This window comes from Pogoniulus pusillus, chromosome 38 (assembly GCF_015220805.1).
Source record: "Pogoniulus pusillus isolate bPogPus1 chromosome 38, bPogPus1.pri, whole genome shotgun sequence".
Classification (NCBI taxonomy): Eukaryota; Metazoa; Chordata; class Aves; order Piciformes; family Lybiidae; genus Pogoniulus; species Pogoniulus pusillus.
Genome location: NC_087301.1, coordinates 5,773,669 through 5,794,834, shown reverse-complemented (window position 1 = coordinate 5,794,834; position 21,166 = coordinate 5,773,669). Strand labels below are relative to the sequence as shown.

At 49.3% G+C, this 21,166-nt stretch overlaps 1 protein-coding gene across 8 annotated transcripts in view; it reads right to left on the bottom strand.

Annotated features, from left to right (window-relative positions):
- Positions 1-21,166, bottom strand: part of NCAM1 (neural cell adhesion molecule 1) — a 119,386-nt gene that overhangs the window by 21,778 nt on the left and 76,442 nt on the right. For 5 of the 8 annotated variants that reach the window (XM_064173223.1, XM_064173219.1, XM_064173224.1 and 2 more), the window contains 4 exons: positions 20,471-20,567; positions 19,044-19,214; positions 18,558-18,689; positions 408-532 (listed from right to left, as the gene is read on the bottom strand). In XM_064173223.1, the coding sequence (XP_064029293.1) occupies positions 408-532; positions 18,558-18,689; positions 19,044-19,214; positions 20,471-20,567 (525 nt within the window). Of the gene's footprint in view, positions 1-407; positions 533-17,107; positions 17,123-18,557; positions 18,690-19,043; positions 19,215-20,470; positions 20,568-21,166 lie in introns of all 8 variants that reach the window. The other 3 variants (XM_064173218.1, XM_064173220.1, XM_064173221.1) reach the window with 1 other exon arrangement.

Below are 21,166 nucleotides of genomic sequence, written 5' to 3'. Positions count from 1 at the left end.
AGTTCTTCCCTGAGAGAGTCATTGGACACTGGAATGGGCTGCCCGGGGAGGTGGTGGAGTCGCCGTCCCTGGAGCTGTTCAAGGCAGGACTGGACGTGGCACTTGGTGCCATGGTCTGGCCTTGAGCTCTGTGCTAAAGGGTTGGACTTGATGCTCTGTGAGGTCTCTTCCAACCTTGGTGACACTGTGATGCTGTGATACTGTGATGCTGTGACACTGACTGCAGGCACTCCCCACAGGCTCACAGGGGACAGCACAGAGAGGGAACCTTCCAGGGCCAAAGGAGAGGCAGGGTCAGCATGCAGCCTCTGTGCAGGCTCTGAACCCTTCCCCCACACCTCTTGGCCTGCTTACAGGGCAGTGAAGAGACTCCAAAGGAAGGAGGTCTGAGTGCCAGCCATACTTACAGCCTTGTACTTGATCAGGTAGTGCCGAATTGGGGAGCCACCATCGTCCTGCTTGATGACATTCACTTTGATGGAGTTGCCATCTTCTCCCATCTGACCTTCCAGCTTGGGGGCACTGGGTTCCCCTGAAACGAGGGTGGATGGATGCTGAGTTGTGGCTGGGGCTGGGGGGGGGGAGGGAAATTCAGCAGGGATAAAAGCAGTCATCAAACCCCAAACCCCAGCCAAATCCTTCCTTGCACTCAGCTGCCAGGGGATCAGCCTCGCTCTCAGCCACTGCCACTGCACCACCCAAGCAGCTCTTGCCTGGGGTCGTTCGGCTGCACCCACGCGAGTCGCAGGTTCCCTTCCCCAGGAGTGTGCCAGAGCCACCAGGAGTCCCCTGCTGGGTTTGGTGTGAAGGGGCCAGGCTGGGGCTCCTGGCAAGCAGGGGGGTCGTGGAAAAGGGATGCCGGGACCGGGGCTGGCACCTGAACGTCGAGGCTGTGGCGTTACTGGGGCAGAGGAGCCAGCGCAGCGCCCCCTGGCGGCCAAGAGGAGCCAGCGCAGCGCCCCCGGGGGGGCCAAGAGGAGCCAGCGCAGCGCTCCCGGGGGGCCAAGAGGAGCCAGCGCAGCGCCCCCTGGCGGCCAAGAGGAGCCAGCGCAGCGCTCCCGGGGGGCCAAGAGGAGCCAGCGCAGCGCCCCCTGGCGGCCAAGAGGAGCCAGCGCAGCGCTCCCGGGGGGCCAAGAGGAGCCAGCGCAGCGCCCCCGGGGGGCCAAGAGGAGTCAGCGCAGCGCTCCCGGGGGGCCAAGAGGAGCCAGCGCAGCGCCCCCGGGGGGCCAAGAGGAGTCAGCGCAGCATCCCCAGGGAGGCAGAGGAACCAGCGCAGCGCCCCCTGGCGGCCACGAGGAGGCAGCGCAGCGCCTCAGAGGAGCCAGCGCAGCGCCCCCTGGCGGCCAAGAGGAGCCAGCGCAGCGCCCCTTGGGGGCAGGAGGAGGCAGTGGCCCGCCGGGGGGGCAGAGGGAGCCAGCGCAGCACCCCCGGGGTGAGGGGGTGGGGGGCAGGAGGAACCAGCGCCCCCGAGGGGGACAGGGGGAGCCGGCACCCCCGGGGTTGGGGGGAGGGGGTCAGAGAACCGCTGCTCACTTCAGCGAGTGTGCTAAAGCACAGACTGAATCCCATCCCTGCATCTCCTCCTCCAGCTTACGCTGCTCTAAGCAGCCGCCAGAGCCCAGGCTGGACCTCATCAGCCCTCGAACAGGCACAAAGTACCCTGTTTGCAGCCCAGCAGAAAAACAAGGGGGGAAAAAAAAGACCCCAAACCTCCCCACACCTCTGCTGAACCTCAGCTCTGCCATTCCTCTGCAGCCACCCGAGGGCTGGGTAACTTAACTTCAGAGCATCAGAGAGCTGTCTGGGTCGGAAAGGCTCTCTAGAATCAAACCCAAGCCTCAACCCAACACCACCACGGCCACCAAACCACGTCCCAAAGTGCCAGGGCCACACCAGTCTACCAACCTCCTTTACTGATCCAGGATTTTTATCCTGGAAGCCAACTAACTGAGGGCTGCACCTCTGGAGAGGTCATCCCAGCCCACACTTCCCTCTGACCCTGAATGCTTCCAGCACCTGCTGATTGAGAACGGGACAAGAACAAAGGAGCCCTGCAGGAGCAGCAGCACCTCCCCTAGACACACTGATGAGATCAGATTCTCCCAGCAGTTAGATTCTTTTCCTTCCTCAATCTCTTTTCCTTCCTCAGTCTTTTCCTTCCTCAACCCTAACCCCCAAACCCATCACTGCAGTGGCTCCTGGTTCTGACCACGTAGTTGATTTGGCACTGCAGTAACTGAGCCACAGCTGCCAACCAGGAGCAAAATCTCCTGTCCTGCCATTGCTTCTCCCCCACTCCCTCCAAAGAATAAACTACCTGCCAGTAACAGCTGGAGCAGGGCACTCCTGGCTGCTTGTCTGGCTGCACACTGAGCCTTTGGCACTGCTGAAATCCCCATGGGCAGCACTCTGCTCTTCACAGATTGGCATTGGAATGGGCTGCCCAGGGAGGTGGTGGAATCACCATGCCTGGAGGTGTTGCAGCCAAGCCTGGCTGGGGCACTTAGTGCCATGGTCTGGTTGGTTGGGCAGGGCTGGGGGCTAGGTTGGGCTGGCTGAGCTTGGAGCTCTCTGCCAACCTGCCTGATTCTATGCTGGCAGCTGTGGCAGGCCTGAGGAATGGCTGTGCTGGTAACTAGACAGCTGAAGAGCAACACCTCCTTGGTCCTCCTTCCCACTCTCACCCCAGAGAGCTGATGAAGTGAAGGGATCTTGAAAGTGGGACCTTGCACATCTGGAACTGGAGCTCTCCTCTACCACAAACAGGTTTTACAGGGACTGATCACACCAAGGTTAAGCCATGGAGGAACAATCCTCTGGCAAGGTGGCAAGTGCCAGAGCTGCTGCTGTACCTTACCCAGGCTGATCCATCACCCTCCCTGCTCAAAGCTCCCTGCACTTGGAATTGCCTAGTGGCTACCTCCTGCCTCCTTCCTTCTCCAACCCTGCAAACACATCTCTGCTCTGAGAAGCATCCTGGAGAGGAGAACCTCCCCTGGTGGCAGCGACACAGCAGGTGGAGCAGTGCAAGTCCTGCTGGAGAACACTTTAGCTCTCTCTCCATAAACTCGGGGCCTTTAGTTTACCAGATGTAATCCAGACACAGGGCTGCAAAATCCAAAGTGAGTTAGTGTGAGGAAGAAGTTTAGTGGGGAAAGTTTAGTCCAGCAGAGTCAGCATCCCTAGGATGAGTCAAGATGTCAGTAGCTGAAGAGAAAAGGTTGTGGGCAGCAGGTTAGAGGAGAAACTCATGCTCACAGAACATGCACCCTCCCTACAGCATGGGGGCTGCCAAGCCAAGGTGCATTGCAGAGGGATGCTGCATGCCTGGGCATCTCCCACTTGCACTGACTGCAGATGTTGCAGAAGTCTGCCAGTTCCACCCACAGAATGGAGGACCCTTAAAGCACACCCCCGGGGGGGACCCTTAAAGCACACCCCCAGGGATGCTGCAGCTGAGAGCAGGCAGCTGCGAGCACTCCAAACTCCCTCTGCAGTGGCATTCTGCAGCCACCTCTCTGCTTAGGACTCCTTCTGCTGCAGCAGGGATGCAGGACCTTGTGTTCTCCCTCTGGGCTGTGACACTGCTGAGCAGCTCTGGCTGAGGGATGTGCAAAAAGCAGCTCAGAAGGCACTGGGTGAGTGCTGGAAGGCAGCAGTGAGCCCAGAGCTTTCGTGCTGCATCTCCTCCCTGCTCCTCTCAGATGTGCTTCTCCTGCTCACCTTTGAGGAGCAGCTCAAAGTGGTCACCAGACCTGCTTAACTGCCAGCTTAAATCCTTGCCCAGCTGGCACTGAAGAAAGATCCTGCACCCTGTGCTCAGAGCTGCAACCTCTGGTGACTTCTGCAACACAGGAAGGAGGAAGCAGCTGATTTCTGCAAGCTTTGACCATCAGGTAAAGAGAACAGGACTGAGAGCTCCTGTCACAACTCCACATAAGCATCAGCTGGGAGAAGCTTCCATGAGTGGCAAACAGACAGAGGGGAGAAAAGAACAGGTAGGGAGGCTTCAGAATGCACACAGGAGAAGCAAACAGCAACAGGCAAAAACCAGGAACGAGAACAGACCATGCAAAAACGAGCCAAAGTCTTCAGCCCTCCTGGGTTTTGGCCAGAGAGAGAGAAAGCTGGGGGCAGAGAGGCTGCTTCCATCCATGCAGTCATGTGGAAAGGTTACTGGTGTTAGTTTGGTGTTCCTGGCAAACCCCAGCCTAAACCCTGCCCTGGGTGGTGGTCCAAAGCCATAGGATGATTTCAGAGTTCAGGCTGAACAAAAGTCAATTCACTTCCTTCTGTCCAGAAGGATTTCTTTAGCTGGGGAAGCAGAAAAGCAGGACTTTCCCCTCCCTCCTCCCCTTGAGTTATGCACAGGGTAGGAAGAGAAGATGTAAAAATCACAGTGCTCAAGGAACTGTTTTCACTGATAGGCACTTGGGGACTGATTTCAAGCTGCAAGGCTCATTCATTTGCTTCTTGATTGCAAGGAGATCACCACCTACAGGAACTGCTGCTGGGAAATGAGCTCAGAGTGAGTCCCCTTGGCCATGCTCTGAGCTGTGAGGGCAATGAGATGACCTGGCAAGAGGTGATGCAAAAACTCTGCCAAGCTCAGCTCCCAGCACCCCACTCTGTGTGTGTGCCTGGAGATACAACTGCATTAAAAACCCAAATCCCACCTCAGCTGAGTTGAGTTTTACTCATAATAAACACATTTCTTTCTTAAAGCACAACCTGACTTGCTTAGCACTCACTGGACACAGGGAGGGTGAGGAGACACTGGCACAGGTTGCCCAGGGAGGGTGAGGAGACACTGGCACAGGTTGCCCAGGGAGGTTGTGGGGCACAGAAGCACAGAATGTGATCTTTGATCACATTCTGTGCTTCTGTGCCCCACAACCTCCCTGGAGGTGTTCAAGGCCAGGCTGGATTAGCCCTTGAGCAACCTGGGGCTGCTGGGAGGTGTCCCTGCCCTTAGCAGGGGAGTTGAAACTGGATGATCTTGAAGGTTCCTTCCAACCCATTGTGTGTATCCATGAAAGGGAGGCTGGATGCTCTTTTTCATTACCTGGCTAAATACAGCCTTCAATTTTTAATGCTCTGTGTTGTAAGCACCAAACCAGAGAAGGGCAGCAAGGCTGGGGAGGGGCCTGGAGCACAGCCCTGTGAGGAGAGGCTGAGGGAGCTGGGGGGGTGCAGCCTGCAGCAGAGGAGGCTCAGGGCAGAGCTCATTGCTGCCTGCAGGGAGGCTGTAGCCAGGTGGGGTTGGGCTCTGCTGCCAGGCAGCCAGCAACAGAAGAAGGGGACACAGCCTGGAGCTGTGCCAGGGCAGGTTCAGGATGGATGTTAGGAGGAAGTTGTTGTCAGAGAGAGTGATTGGCATTGGAATGGGCTGCCCAGGGAGGTGGTGGAGTGGCTGTGGCTGGAGGTGTTGCAGCCAAGCCTGGCTGGGGCACTTAGTGCCATGGTCTGGTTGGTTGGGCAGGGCTGGGTGCTAGGTTGGGCTGGCTGAGCTTGGAGCTCTCTTCCAGCCTGGCTGATTCTGTGATTCTATGATCCTCCCTGTCTGTGTTCCACAACCTCCTTGGACAACCTGTGCCAGTGTCTCACAATTTATTTTGAGGTGTTTGAGGCCAGGCTGGCTGAGGCTGTGTGCAGCCTGCTCTGGGGTAGGGTGTCCCTGGGCATGGCAGAGGGGTTGGCACTGGCTGCTCCTTGGGGTCCCTTCCAACCCTGACTGATTCTGTGATTCTAACTCGATGTGTACCTTGAGTGCACACACACACTGTGCACATTGAGTACACACACACTGTGCACATTGAGTGCACACACACACTGTGCACACTGAGTACACACACACTGTGCACATTGAGTGCACACACACACTGTGCACACTGAGTACACACACACTTTGTACTCAGACTGGATGATCTTGGAGGTCTCTTCCAACCTGGTTGATTCTATGATCATAAAACCTGCCCAGAAGGCTCCAACATCTCCGCTCCTTTACCCACACCTCACTGCAACCTCAGAGAGAGCTTTAGATGCTGCCTGCTGGAAGAAGCAAATGACTGAGCCATGTGATTGAATGTTTTTTTTGCCCCTCTTTTGCCTTTTCCCCCTCCCAAGGCTTTTCCTTTCCAAGCTCAGCTGCATTCTCCAGAGGCAAAAGAGTGGCGACTCCTCCGTTAAGGCTTCGGAGGAGGCTTTTGGGAGCGAGGGGATTGGGAAGAAGCTCCCTGGGGGGAGAGAATCTTCAACCCCCCCCCCAAAAAAACCAAAAAATCTAAAGGCACCCAATCAGAACAAAGTGGGTTGTTGGTTGGTTGGTTTGTTTTACCTTCTGTTGACCAGCGTGGACGACATCATCAGCACCATGCAAGCCACATGACAAAGGCACATGGATAGGGCACGCACATGATGTGGTTGAAAGGAAAGTGGAGGAGGTCACATGGAAAACACAAAAGAATTAAAAAACTGATGTGAACAATGGGCAAGGGCCAAAAAAAAAAGAAACAGAAACCACCAAACCACCAAACCAAGCAAACCACACAATTAACCAAACCACTTTAGCCAGCATCTATCAGAGTGGGGAAGAGAGAGAGAGCGAGAAACCAACCTGGGGAGAGAAGAAACACATCGAGGCACAGAGTTATGGCTTTGGGGTGGGAGGGAGGGGGGTGATGGGCACAGCTGCATCACTGCTGGTTAAGGACTGAGTCGAGGAGGAAAGAGAAATTACTGTGGGGTGGTTCTGGAATGCTGAAGGGATCCACAGGGCTGCTGGAAGAGAAAAGGGAGTAACGACGGCGGTGCGGAGCGGCAGCGCGGGGGGAGGTGGGCAGGGTGCAGCTCCAGGGGCACTGAAGGCAGAGCTTGGCACTGCAGAGGGATGTGCCCTGCTAAATGCAACCACTGCCAGAGAGAGAAAACTGCTCTGGGCCTGCCTGCACATCCCTGCCCTGTGTCTCCTTACACTTCCCTGCCCTATGCCTGCCTGCACATCCCTGCCCTGTGTCTCCTTACACTTCCCTGCCCTATGCCTGCCTGCACATCCCTGCCCTGTGTCTCCTTACACTTCCCTGCTCTATGCCTGCCTGCACATCCCTGCCCTGTGTCTCCTTACACTTCCCTGCCCTATGCCTGCCTGCACATCCCTGCTCTGTGTCTCCTTACACTTCCCTGCCCTATGCCTGCCCGAACTTCCTTGCACTTCCTCACCCTGTGCCTCCTTGCACTTCCCTGCCCTGAGCCTGCCTGAACTTCCCTGTACTTCCTCACCCTGTGTCTCTTTGCACTTCCTCACCCTGTATCTCCTTACACTTCCCTGCCCTGTGCCTCCTTGCACTTCCTTGCATTTCCTCACCCTGGGTCTCCTGCACTTACCTGCCCTGTGCCTGCCTGCACTTCTTTGCATGTCTTTGTGGGTGCCGTGCACAGAGGCACTGAGTGCAGCCTCAGCAAGTTTGCTGCCCACACCAAGCTGTGTGGTGCAGCAGCCAGGCTGGAGGGCAGGATCCATCCAGAGGGACCTGCACAGGCTGCAGAGGTGGGCACAAGCCAAGCTCAGGAGGTTCAACAAGAACAAGGGCAAGGTCCTGCAGCTGTGTGGAGTCAATGCCAAGCACAACTCCAGACTGGGCAGTGAGTGGCTGAGAGCAGCCCTGAGGAGAGGGACTTGGGGGTGCTGCTGGAGGAGAAGCTCAGCAGGAGCCAGCAGTGTGCACTTGCAGCCCAGAAAGCCAAGCAGAGCCTGGGCTGCAGCAGCAGCAGTGTGGCCAGCAGGGCCAGGGAGGGGATTCTCCTCCTCTGCTCTGCTCTGATGAGAGCCCACCTGGAGTCCTGCATCCAGTTCTGGAGCCCCTGGGACAAGAGGGATGTGGAGATGCTGGAGAGTGTCCAGAGCAGGGCCAGGAGGATGCTGAGAGGCTGCAGCAGCTCTGCTGTGAGCACAGACTGAAAGAGTTGGGGCTGTGCAGGCTGGAGCAGAGGAGGCTCCCAGGGGACCTTCTTGTGGCCTGCCAGGATCTGAAGGGGGCTCCAAAAGAGCTGGGGAGGGACTTTTGAGGGTGTGAGGGAGTGTCAGGAGTGGGGGGAATGGAGCAAAGGTGGAGGTGGGGAGAGTGAGGCTGGAGGTGAGGAGGAAGTTGTTGAGCAGGAGAGTGGTGAGAGGCTGGAATGGGTTGCCCAGGGAGGGGGTTGAGGCCCCATGGCTGGAGGTGTTTGAGGCCAGGCTGGCTGAGGCTGTGTGCAGCCTGCTCTAGGGTAGGGTGTCCCTGGGCATGGCAGGGGGGTTGGGACTGCCTGCTCCTTGTGGTCCCTTCCAACCCTGACTGATTCTATGATTCTATTAAATGAACATTTCACTGCTGGGGGATTTTTTCTCCTTTACTTTCTCTCCCCTCCAAGTTTCTTCTCAATCTTCTGTTTCCACTTTTTACCCCATGCTGAGAGGGCAGGAAGGTTGGCACCATGCTGGGGTCTTGGCATGCTCACACAACACATCAAGGGCAGGCTGTTGGTTAAGAGACATCAAGAAAATGAGGTGCAAGGGCTTTAGTTCCCTGGATACAAAGGCTCCAGAAGGACAAACAGCACTCTGCAGCAAGGGGATGCAGCTCCCATCTACTCACTCGGTGGCTCTGAGCTCGCAGGGTCAGCAAGAGGCTGAGTTGCTATGGAAAGATGAAGGACAGAAGAGATGTAAAGGGGAAGTGTGGCATGGGCAGGAGTTAAAAGAGGCAGGGGTGACAGAAAGGAGAGAGAAAAATGATGCTGAACCCTTCTGGAAGATCCTGGCATCACAGAGTTACCTGAAGAGGCTGCACAAGCTGTGCCCTGCTGCTGCTCTTTGCCAATGCCTCTCCCACGGGGACAGCTCCTGCAGCAAGCTCTGGCTCCAGGGCTCACTACTGATGCTCTGTCATCCCTACGAGTTTTGAAGCTCTGGATTCAAAGACAGCTCCAGCATTTTGCCTACTTTGGCCCAAACAGCAACCTAGGTTGCCATGTTGCTAGCCCATGAAGCCCTGGGATTTCTGGAGGCTGGCAGCATCCCACTGCCAGCTTTAGAAGGCAAAGGAGCAAGGAAGGAGAATGGGCAGCTCAAGCCAAAGCAAATGCACTTTGCCAGCCTGCATTTTGCACCCTCTTGAGTTCAGAGATTCATGGAATGGGCTGGAAAGGACCTTCAAGATCATCCAGTGCCAAGCCCATGCCATGGGTAGGGACACCTCCCACCAGCCCAGGGTGCTCAAAGGCTCATCCAACCTGGCCTTGAACACCTCCAGGGTGGTTGTGGAGCACAGAAGCACAGAATGTGATCTTTGATCACATTCTGTGCTTCTGTGCTCCACAACCACCCTGGGCAACCTGTGCCAGTGTCTCCTCACCCTCCCTCTCTGTGCTCCACAACCTCCCTGCCCAACCTGTGCCAGTGTCTCCTCACCCTCCCTGTAAACACATCCTCCTTGGGCAACCTGCCCATGGCAGGGGGGTTGGAAGGAGATGACCTCCAAGGTGCCTTCTAACCCATCCCATTCATGAATCTATGATTTCATGTTCTCCAAAGCCACACACACACATCCCCAAGTGATGACCACGAGGCTTGGCAGTCAGATCTATCCACCTGGCTGACACAAAAGCTTTTCATCTTCTTTCCCCCCTCCTCTCAATGGGAATCTTTCCCCTTTTCAGGCTTTTTTGCACAGAGCCTGAATTGCTGAGCTCTGATCTCCTCTCTGGGGCTGCAGGACCACACCTGTCTCAGAATGACCTGTACCAAATCATCATCCTGCTGGTGATGACACCAACCGTGGTGAAACTTCACCTGGGGGATATCTCCTCCTCAAGTTAACAGCATCCAAACCACTCCAGGCACAAGTTTTAGGCACAGATGTTCTGGAAACTCATCTCCCAGTCAGCTCTCTGCAGCTGCTGCCATTTACAGCTCTACCTATCCATCCCTTTATCCACTGTGGTCACTCATCCACTCATCCTGCTGCTGCTCCACTAAGTCCAAACTTTCCTATCATCAAATGTTTATAGGGAAAATAGAATAGGAATGATTAAAATCCTCTAATTACAGCTTAATAATAATAATAATAAATCAAATCAAAGTTGCAGCTTAAAAGGAATCAAATAAAATTACAGCTAAAAAAAACCCACCCAAATCAAACTAAAATTACAGCTTAAAAGTTAAGATGAAAACTACATCTTGAAAGAAATCAAAATTACAGCTGGGAAAAGTCAAATTTGAGCTGGGAAAAATCAACTCATCAAAATTACATCTTAAAAAATAAGATCAAAATTACATCTTGGAAGAAATCAAAGCTGCAGCTGAGAAAAATCAAATCAAATCAAAATTAAAGCTTAAAAATTCAAATCAAACCAAAATTACATCTTAAAAAATAAGATCAAAATTACATCTTGGAAGAAATCAAAGCTGCAGCTGAGAAAAATCAAATCAAATCAAAATTAAAGCTTAAAAATTAAAATCAAACCAAAATTACAGCTTAAAAAATAAGATCAAAACCTACATCTTTAAAGAAATCAAAACCACACCTTAGAAAATTCAAATTGCAGCTGAGAAAAATCAAATCAAATAAAAAATAAAGCTGAAAAATTCAAATAAAACCAAAATTACAGCTTAAAAAAATAAGATGAAAACTACATCTTGAAAGGAATCAAAATTACAGCTGAGAAAAATCAAATAAAATCAAAATGAAAGCTTAAAAAAATCAAATCAAACCAAAATTACAGGTTAAAAGAAATAAGATCCAAACTACTTCTTTAAACAAATCAAAATTAAAACTGAGAGAAATCAAATTACAGCTGGGAAAAGTCAAATTACAGCTGGGAAAAGTCAAATCAAAGCTGAAAAAAAAATTAAATCATCTAAATTACAGCTTAAAATAATAAGATCCAAACTACATCTTCAAAGAAATCAAAATTACAGCTTAGAAAAGTCAAATAACAGCTTAGAAAAATCAAATAAAATCAAAATAGCAGCTTACAACAATCAAATGAGATCAAAATTACAGCTTAAGAAATAAGATCCAAACTACATCTTTAAAGAAATCAAAATTACAGCTTAGGGAAAAAACCCAATTACAGCTTTAAAACAATCAAATAAGGTCCACATTGCCACTTAAAAAAATCAAAGTTATAGCTTAAAAACCAAATCAAAGTTACAGCTTAAAAATCAAATCAAAGTTACAGCTTAAAAACCAAATCAAAGTTACAGCTTAAAAACCAAATCAAAGTTACAGCTTAAAAAGCAAATCAAAGTTACAGCTTAAAAACCAAATCCAATTGAAATTAGAGCTCAGAATCAAATAAGATCAAAATTAGAGCTCAAAAAATAAGATCAAAACTACATCTTACAAATCAAATCCAATTGAAATTAGAGCTTAGAATCAAATAAGATCAAAATTAGAGCTTAAAAATTAAGATCAAAACTACATCTTAAAAATCAAATCCAATTGAAATTAGAGCTCAGAATCAAATAAGATCAAAATTAGAGCTCAAAAATTAAGATCAAAACTACATCTTAAAAATCAAATCCAATTGAAATTAGAGCTCAGAATCAAATAAGATCAAAATTAGAGCTCAAAAATTAAGATCAAAACTACATCTTAAAAATCAAATCCAATTGAAAATAGAGCTTAGAATCAAATAAGATCAAAATTAGAGCTTAAAAATTAAGATCAAAACTACATTTTACAAATCAAATCCAATTGAAATTAGAGCTCAGAATCAAATAAGATCAAAATTAGAGCTTAAAAAATAAGATTCAAAACTGCATCTTAAAATTCCAATCAAAACTACAGGTGGAAAAAAATCAAAATCAAAATTGCAGCTCACAAGGATCAAATAAGGTCTAAGTTAGAGTTTAAAATAGATCAAAGCTACATCTTAAAATATCAAATAAAAATTACAGCTTAGGAAAAAATAAATCAAATTACAGCTTGAAAACAATCCAAATTACAGGTTCAAAATCAAGTCAAACCAAAATTACAGCTTAGAGCAGCAAAATAAGATCCAAATCACAGCTTAAAAAATAAGGCCAAAACTACATCTTAAAACAATCAAATCAAAGTTGCAGCTTAGAGAAATCACAGCTCAGGAAAAAAAAAGTATCAAAAGCAAAATTGCAGCTCACAACAATCAAATAAACTCAAAACTGACAGCTTAAAAAAAGAACAAATCAAAATTACAGCTTAGGGGGGGGGAAATAAAATCAAATTGCAGCTTAAAAATCAAATAAAATCAAAACTGCAGCTCACAGCAATCAAAGAAACTCAAAATTACAGAAAAGAAGAGGAAATCTACAGCTTAAGACAATCAAAGCCAAATTGAAGCGTAGGAAAATCACAGCTTAGACAAAAATCAAACTCAAAATTACAGCTTAGAAAAGAATCGAAGCTGCAGCTTCAAAACCAAATAAAAACAAAGCTGCAGCTTCAAAATCAAATTAAAGCAAGGTTCCATCTTAAAAATCAAAGAAAAGCAAAGCTACAGCTTACAACAACCAAATAAAATCAAAATTACAGCTTCAAAATCAGATATAATCAAAACTACAGCTTCAAAATCAAATAAAATCAAAGCTACAGCTTACAACAATCAAATAAAATCAAAGTTACAGCCTCAAAATGAAATAAAATCAAAGCTACAGCTTGAAAATCAAAGAAAATCAAAGCTACAGCTTAAAAATCAAACAAAATCAAAGCTACAGCCTCAAAATGAAATAAAATCCAAGCTACATCTTAAAACAATCAAATAAAATCAATGCTACAGCCTCAAAATGAAATAAAATGAAAGCTACAGCTTAAAAATCAAATAAAATCAAAGCTATAGCCTCAAAATGAAATAAAATCAAAGCTACAGCTTAAAAATCAAAGAAAATCAAAGTTACATCTTAAAAATCAAAGAAAACCAAAGCTACATCTCACAACAATCAAATAAAACCAAAGCTACAGCCTCAAAATGAAATAAAATCAAAGCTACAGCTTCAAATTCAATAAAATATAAGCTACATCCTAAAACAATCAAATAAAAGCAAAATTACAGCTTCAAAATGAAATAAAATCAAAGCTACAGCTTAAAACAATCAAATAAAAGCAAAATTGCAGCCTCAAAATGAAATAAAATCAAAGCTACAGCTTAAAAATCAAAGAAAATCAAAGTTACAGCTTAAAAATCAAAGAAAACCAAAGCTACATCTCACAACAATCAAATAAAACCAAAGCTACAGCCTCAAAATGAAATAAAATCAAAGCTACAGTTTCAAATTAAATAAAATCTAAGCTACAGCTTAAAACAATCAAAGCAAAATTACAGCTTCAAAATGAAATAAAATCTAAGCTACATCTTAAAACAATCAAATAAAATCAAAATTGCAGCCTCAAAATGAAATAAAATCAAAGCTACAGCTTCAGATTAAATAAAATCTAAGCTACATCATAAAACAATCAAATAAAAGTAAAATTACAGCCTCAAAATGAAATAAAATCAAAACTACAGCTTAAAAATCAAATAAAAGCAAAGTTTCAGCCTCAAAATGAAAAAAAATCAAAGCTACATCTTACCACAATCAAATAAAAGCAAAATTATAGCTTAAAAACCAAACAAAATCAGTTACAGCCTCAAAATGAAACAAAATCAAAGCTACAGCTTCAAAAGGAAACAAAATCAAAACTACATCCTAAAACAATCAACTAAATCAAAACTACAGCTTCAAAATCCAATCAAATCAAAGCTACAGCTTACAACAATCCAATAAAATCAAAGCTACAGCCTCAAAAAGAAATAAAACCAAAGCTACAGCTCACAACAACCAGAACTACAGCTTAAAAATCAAATAAAATCGAAATTGCATCTCACAACAATCAAATAAGATCCAAATCACAGCTTAAAAAAAGATCCTGACTACATCTGTAAAAAAAATCAAATCAACATCACAGCTTAGGAATGAAAAAACAAAATCAACCCAAACTTGCAGCTTCAATAAGTCAAATAAAATGACAGCCTTAAAAAAAAAATCAAATCCAAACTGCATCATAAAAAAGAATCCAAAATCTCATCTTAAATACATCAAAATCCCAGCTCAGAATTCAAAAACCCAGATTAGAATTCAAAATGCCAGCTTTGAATTCACAATCTCAGCTTTAAATTCACAATCTCAGCTTCTAATTCACAATCTCAGCTTCTAATTCACAATCTCAGCTTCTAATTCAAAATTCCATCTTAGAATTCCAAATCTCATTTTAGAATTCAAAATCCCAGATTAGAATTCAGAATCCCAGCTTAGAATTCAAAAGCTCATCTTAGAATTCAAAAGCTCAACTTAGAATTCAAAAGCTCAGCTTAGAATTCAAAACCTCAGCTTAGAATTCAGAATATCAGCTTAGAATTCAGAATCCCAGCTTCAAATTCAAAATCTCAGCTAGAATTCAAAACCTCAGCATTCAAAATCCCACTTTAGAATTCAGAATCTCATCTTAGAATTCAAAATCTCATCTTAGAATTCAAAATCTCATCTTAGAATTCAAAACCTCAGCATTCAAAATCCCACTTTAGAATTCAGAATCCCATTTTAGAATTAAAAAAATCTCATCTTAGAATTCAAAATCTCAGCTTAGAATTCAAAATCCCAACTTAAAAATCAACCTAACCCCAAATGACAGCAGAAAACCCCTAAAATAAATAAATAAATAAATAGCTGAGTGGTTTTTTTTTTTTTGTTTGTTTGTTTGTTTTTCTTTGTTTTTGTTTTTCTTTTCCTTCAGCTTCAGAACTGCCAAAGGATTTGCCAGCAACTTCCTAAAGCTTGCCCAGGCCACCATGGGGATAAGAAGAGCTCAGCACGAAGCCACTTTTCAAAGTGGCTGCTGTGGCTGTAGGCTTGATGGGGCAAACATAGGCTTATCCATGCTGGCTTGCCCAGGAATCTTCCCCTGTCCCCCTGCTCCTCCTTCTGTGCTGGGGGGAGGCAGCTGTGGGAGGGGAGGGCGAAAGCCTTGGCTTCACCTAGTACAGTGAGGCTTGGCAAAGTGCCATTCTGATTGGCTGACCTGTGCCCAGTGCTCCACTAGTCTTGGGCTGGATGTTGCTAAAAGGGATAAGCAGGCAGCATGAGGCTGCTGCTGCCTCGTTTTGCATCCTGAATTTGCCTGGAGAGCTTACCAGGAGCAGGCTCTAAATGCCTGCAGGCGGTCGGCTTGCCTAGCCCCCGGCGCGACGCTGTGCTGAGGCTGCCCCTGGCAAGACATCCTGCCTGCACCTGAGTCACCTGCTAGGAATACAGGTCCTGGAGGTACACAGATCATGCAGAGCAGCCAGGAGACAAGACTGTCTGCCTCCTTTCCCCAGAAGCCTGAGAAGAATGGGATGGGGTTCAATAGCTCCAAGTGCAGGGTGCTGCACTTTGGCCACAGCAACCCCATGCAGAGATACAGGCTGGGGTTGGAGTGGCTGAGAGCAGCCAGACAGAGAGGGATCTGGGGGTGCTGATTGATACCTGCCTGAATATGAGCCAGCAGTGTGCCCAGGTGGCCAAGAGAGCCAGTGGCATCCTGGCCTGCATCAGGAATGGTGTGGCCAGCAGGAGCAGGGAGGTCATTCTGCCCCTGCACTCTGCACTGGTTAGACCACACCTTGAGTGCTGTGTTCAGTTCTGGGCCCCCCAGTTTAGGAGGGACATTGAGATGCTTGAGCATGTCCAGAGAAGGGCAACGAGGCTGGGGAGAGGCCTTGAGCACAGCCCTACAAGGAGAGGCTGAGGGAGCTGGGATTGGTTAGCCTGGAGAAGAGGAGGCTCAGGGGAGACCTTATTGCTGTCTGCAACTACCTGAGGGGTGGTTGTGGCCAGGAGGAGGTTGCTCTCTTCTCTCAGGTGGCCAGCACCAGAACAAGAGGACACAGCCTCAGGCTGCACCAGGGGAGATTTAGGCTGGAGGTGAGGAGAAAGTTCTTCCCTGAGAGAGTCATTGGACACTGGAATGGGCTGCCTGGGGAGGTGGTGGAGTCGCTGTCCCTGGAGCTGTTCAAGGCAGGACTGGACGTGGCACTTGGTGCCATGGTCTGGCCTTGAGCTCTGTGGTAAAGGGTTGGACTTGATGATCTGTGAGGTCTCTTCCAACCCTGATGATACTGTGATACTGTGAATCAAGTCTCAGCAGCAGCCAACAAGACACAATTCCTTCCACATGCTTTGGGTGCTGTCTGGTTTATACTTTGAAGTACTTAAAAGCCTCTTCCAGTATCCTATTTGCATTTGCCACTTTAAGAAGCATCTGCTCAGGTTTTGCCTGTCCCCTGCCCGTATGAATTTCCAACCTGTGCAGTTTTGAAGCTGTGAGTAAGTTTTCTGGCCAGTATTCACGTTAATAAATGGCTTTCACACTTATTAACAATCATCACCTGGACAGCAAAATGAACACAGGTTATTCATCTTGCCTAATCCCTCCCAGCTGCTCCAAGAGGGTTTCTTTTAGCTGTCACTGTGGAGCAGCCAAGGTCTGACTTGAATTCAGCACCTCCAGCACAGCTCTCTGAGCACATTGTGTGGTGGGGGTAGGAGGCACACATAGAATCAGAGACCTCCAAGATGCAGCTTTTGATTGAGGAAGAAGGTTTGAGCACCCAACTGACACAAGTGCTGGAAGCCTGCTCCAAGGACTCTTTAAAAGGAGAGGCCAAAAGTTGTCATCATTCCCCCCCCCCCCCACCTCCTTTTCCCTTCAAGTTTTTGCTATCAAAACTCTGAAGGCATTAAAAATTCTGGCTCCTAATTGGTCTAAAACTTTTCTTTTTGGGGTGTGTGTCCTGCATTATCTTTTCCCAATGGATGCATAAAGGTGAAGGCTTCTACTACTCCACTCTGTAGTCACCAAGCTACTACTGTTAGCCAAACCACTACTTGCATGCTTGACAACCAAGGTGTTAACCCTTTCGAGTCTCTTCTACTCTAGAGTCAGTCTTGTTAGCAAACAGGCAGGACCCAATTACTTCTAAGCCCCAGGATTAGATGGAAAGCTAATTTGGTGTTAGAGGACCACACTAGGAGCAGAGATAAAGAGTGCAGAACAAGAATTGCAGAGGCACTTACGTGAGTGGGGGATGCCTGCAGTTTTTCCATGGATGGAACACAAGAGACACACACACAGAGAAAAGAAAAAAGACAGAGACAGACACACAAATAAAATAAAATGTAGAAGTGGTGAGAAGAGGAGAGAGGGAGCATGGAGCTGGAAACAAAAAGAGAACCAAACTACCACCAGCTGCCTCAAAGGCAACCCCAGGGAGAGGGGTAGAGGTCGCAGGGATTATGGCAACGGCTTTGGAGGTGGACTCTGAGGGATGGAGTTGGCTGCAGAGGGGCTGGGATTTGGGAGCAGCAGGATGTGTGGGGCTGGGCTGTGGTGCTGAGCACTTCTGCTGAGGCAGAAGCTGGCAGGCTAAAGTCCAAGGCCTGCACAGCTCACAGGCTCCTGAAAGCATGCACAGAGGTGGGCTAGGAGCGGTGCTAGCTCTGAGCTCAGGGGAAGGTCCTGCAGAGAGGTTTCAGAAGAGCTATCCACGAGGATCCACAAGGATAGGTGCAGTGGTGGGAAGAAGAACAGGATGTAGAAGATCTTGCTCATTCCTTTGGCATTTAGAAGAACTCCAGGGGGTGTGGGCAGCTGAATACAGATCCTAATACTTGGATGAGGTTGTGCACAAGGCTAAGAGACCATCTCTCCCCTGCCTGCTTTTGACACAGCTCCCATACCCACTCTGCATTTCTTTTCTTCCTCTTTCTCTCCTTTCTGTCCTGAAAAAAAACCTTCCTGATTTTTATTTCTTGCCTGTTTTGTTCCTAGTTTAAACAGGAGGGGAAAAATGTTAGGGTGGGACTCTGGAACAGGCTGCTCAGGGAAGCTGTGGATGCCTCCTCCCTAGGGTTGTTCAAGGCCAGGTTGGATGAGGTCTTGAGTAAGGGAGTGTGGGTGAGAGGTGTCCCTGCCCATGGTGGGGAGGTTGGAGGAGATGATCTCTGAGGCCCCTTCCAACCTCAGCCATTCTATGATCCTGCCCCTGGAGTGGAAGATCAGCCAAGCAGAGCAGACAAGAGGCTGTGGAAGCCACCTCAGGTGCTGCATAGCCACCTGACAGAAGTGATCTGCAGAGAACAGAATCAATCCCTCTCCCTCCCCAGTTCATCTGCTGAACCTCTTCATTTCTGCTTTGCAACCCCCTGCCATTTCCACCAGCAAAGCCCTGCTCAGCTCACTGCTTTTTTCCCATGCAGCCTCTCTCATAGCCTCTGGTTGATGAACTTCAGCCTAGCAACCCAGGGCACAAACCAGTGCAAACCAAAGCAGTTCCTCTGCCTCCTAGCATCAAAGCCTGTTTTGAATTAGTCAAGAGATTCACCAGGATCCCAAAGCACAGCCAAAACAAAGGGTGCAGCAAGGTCTGCAAGAGGAGGAGCTGTCATCCATGCATGGCAGAGATCCCCTGGAAAGAGGCAAGGAGAGAGAAGCAGAGAAGCAGGAGGAGGTCTCAGGTGTACTTACGAACTGGTTGTGTCTTGAAGTCTGACGCCAGGCTGAGCTCACCCACACCTTTGCCGTTGACTGCAGACAGCCTCACCGAGTAGGTGGTCTCAGGTTTCAGGCCAGTGATGGTGATCATGCCCTCCACGTTTGCTGTGGCACAAAGAAGGGAGGAAAGGCAAAGGCTCAGGCTTTAGGTCACCAGCAAACGCCAGCTTCCTGCTGGACACGACAGCCAACAGAGCCCTCTTCTGAGCCCGGGGCAGGCAAAGCTCAGAGCTGCCACCACCCTGTGCCCCCAGCTGTGCCACAGCTTCTCTGGAGGAGGATGCTGCAGAGCTGCCAGCACAGGGGAAGCTCATTTCCAGCTGGCAATGCAAAGCCTCCCTGCAAAGGCAGCGTTTGAGAACCTGTCTGGGCCTCCAGAGAGGAGCTGAGATGGCAGAGCTATGGACACCTTGCCCTAGAGGACAGGCAGGCAGGCAGGAGGCAGTTTCATCATCCTACCTTCTTTGGCATCATACAACCTGGAGTGCCACTCCCCCTCGCCCAGTGCCCTCCACTCGGCTTTGTACTTGAGGATGGGCACCCCGCCCGTGGCCTCGGGCTCGTCGAACTCCACCTGGGCAGTGCTGGAGTAGGGCTCCACTCTGTCAATGGAAGGAGAGGACGGAGTATCTGCGGGAGGAAGGGACACAGGACACGCTGGGAACCAGGCTCCGGCGGCAGAGAGAGCAGCAAACAGGCAGCAGCCGACACAGCTCTGCCACAGCTCGAGGAGGTGGAGCAGAGGGATTGGCCTGGGGTCAGGAGGGCACAGCTGCTCAGAGGGCTTTTAAGGATGCTCATTAGACAGGGCAGAGACCTTCACCTTGTGTCTCCCCCCCGAGAGGATGGAGACTGAGGTGCCCCTTCTGAAGGACAACCAGGCAAGAGCATCCCTGGGCACTGTTCTGCCCCTACACTCTTCCCCAGGGCACTCCTTGGGTGCTGTTCTGTCCCTTATAGTCTCTCCCCCAGGGCACTCCTTGGGTGCTGTTCTGTCCCTTATAGTCTCTTCCCCAGGACACTCCTTGGGTGCTGTTCTGTCCCCACACTCTCTTCCCCAGGCCACTTCTTGGGTGCTGCTCTGTCCCCACACTCTCTTTCCCAGGACACTCACTGGGTGCTGTTCTGTCCCTTATAGTCTCTTCCCCAGGGCACTCCTTGGGTGCTGCTCTGTCCCCACACTCTCCCCAGGGCACTCCTTGGGTGCTGCTCTGTCCCCACACTCTCTTTCCCCAGGACACTCACTGGGTGCTGTTCTGTCCCTTATAGTCTCTTCCCCAGGACACTCCTTGGGTGCTGCTCTGTCCCTTATAGTCTCTTCCCCAGGACACTCCTTGGGTGCTGTTCTGTCCCTTATAGTCTCTTCCCCAGGACACTCCTTGGGTGCTGCTCTGTCCCTTATAGTCTCTTCCCCAGGACACTCCTTGGGTGCTGCTCTGTCCCCACACTCTCTTTCCCAAGGACACTCCTTGGGTGCTGTTCTGTCCCCAGTGTTTCTTCCCCAGGGCACTCCTCGGTTGCTGCTCTGTCTCTGTCTTAACCATTCCTAAACCTGTGTCTGCAACAGTTCCAAGAGGACTCAGAGACCTTCTCAGATTGCCCTGCAGTCAGACCCTGGGGCCTCTCTGGCTGGCAAGTGCTGCTCTGAGGTTTCTGTCTTGCATCAGCTGCACTATCAGGAATATTTTGCTGGTTTTGAGACCCTCCAGCAGCAGGAGATTGGATACTGAGGATCTTGTTAGCCATGATTCACCTGATCCAAAACCCTATGAGCAGTCTCAGAGCAGAAGTTGACTCTCCTGCTCCCCCACCAAGACACCCCAGAAGAGGACAATCACTCTGGCAGCTCAGCTGCCTTTCCTCACCTCCCTGCCTGGGCTGCTCACCTGCCTGCACAAGGATGAACTCGGAGGACTCCTGCCCAATGCGGTTCACAGCAGTGCAGTTGTAGTTCCCAAAGTCGTTTTCAGAGTCTGGTGTCACCTGTGGAAGGGAAGCAGGGATCAGAAAACCCTTTGCACAGTCAAGCCCAGGTGCTGGCATCCTGAGGGCTGCCCTCAGAGGGCAGAACAGCAGTGGGCAGCAGCTGGTGTCTTCTATTACAGAGTCATAGAAGCAGGCAGGGTTGGAAGGGAGCACAAGGAGCAGGCAGTGCCAACCCCCCTGCCATGCCCAGGGACACCCTACCCTAGAGCAGGCTGCACACAGCCTCAGCCAGCCTGGCCTCAAACACCTCCAGCCATGGGGCCTCAACCACCTCCCTGGGCAACCCATTCCAGCCTCTCACCACTCTCCTGCTCAACAACTTCCTCCTCACCTCCAGCCTCACTCTCCCCACTTCCAGCTTTGCTCCATTCCCCCAGCTCCTGACACTCCCTCAGCCTCAAAAGTCCCTCCCCAGCTTTTTTGGAGCCCCCTTCAGATCCTGGAAGGCTACAAGAAGGTCCCCTGAGAGCCTCCTCTGCTCCAGCCTGCACAGCCCCAACTCTTCCAGTCTGTGCTCACAGCAGAGCTGCTGCAGCCTCTGAGCATCCTCCTGGCCCTGCTCTGGACACTCTCCAGCATCTCCACAGCCCTCTTGT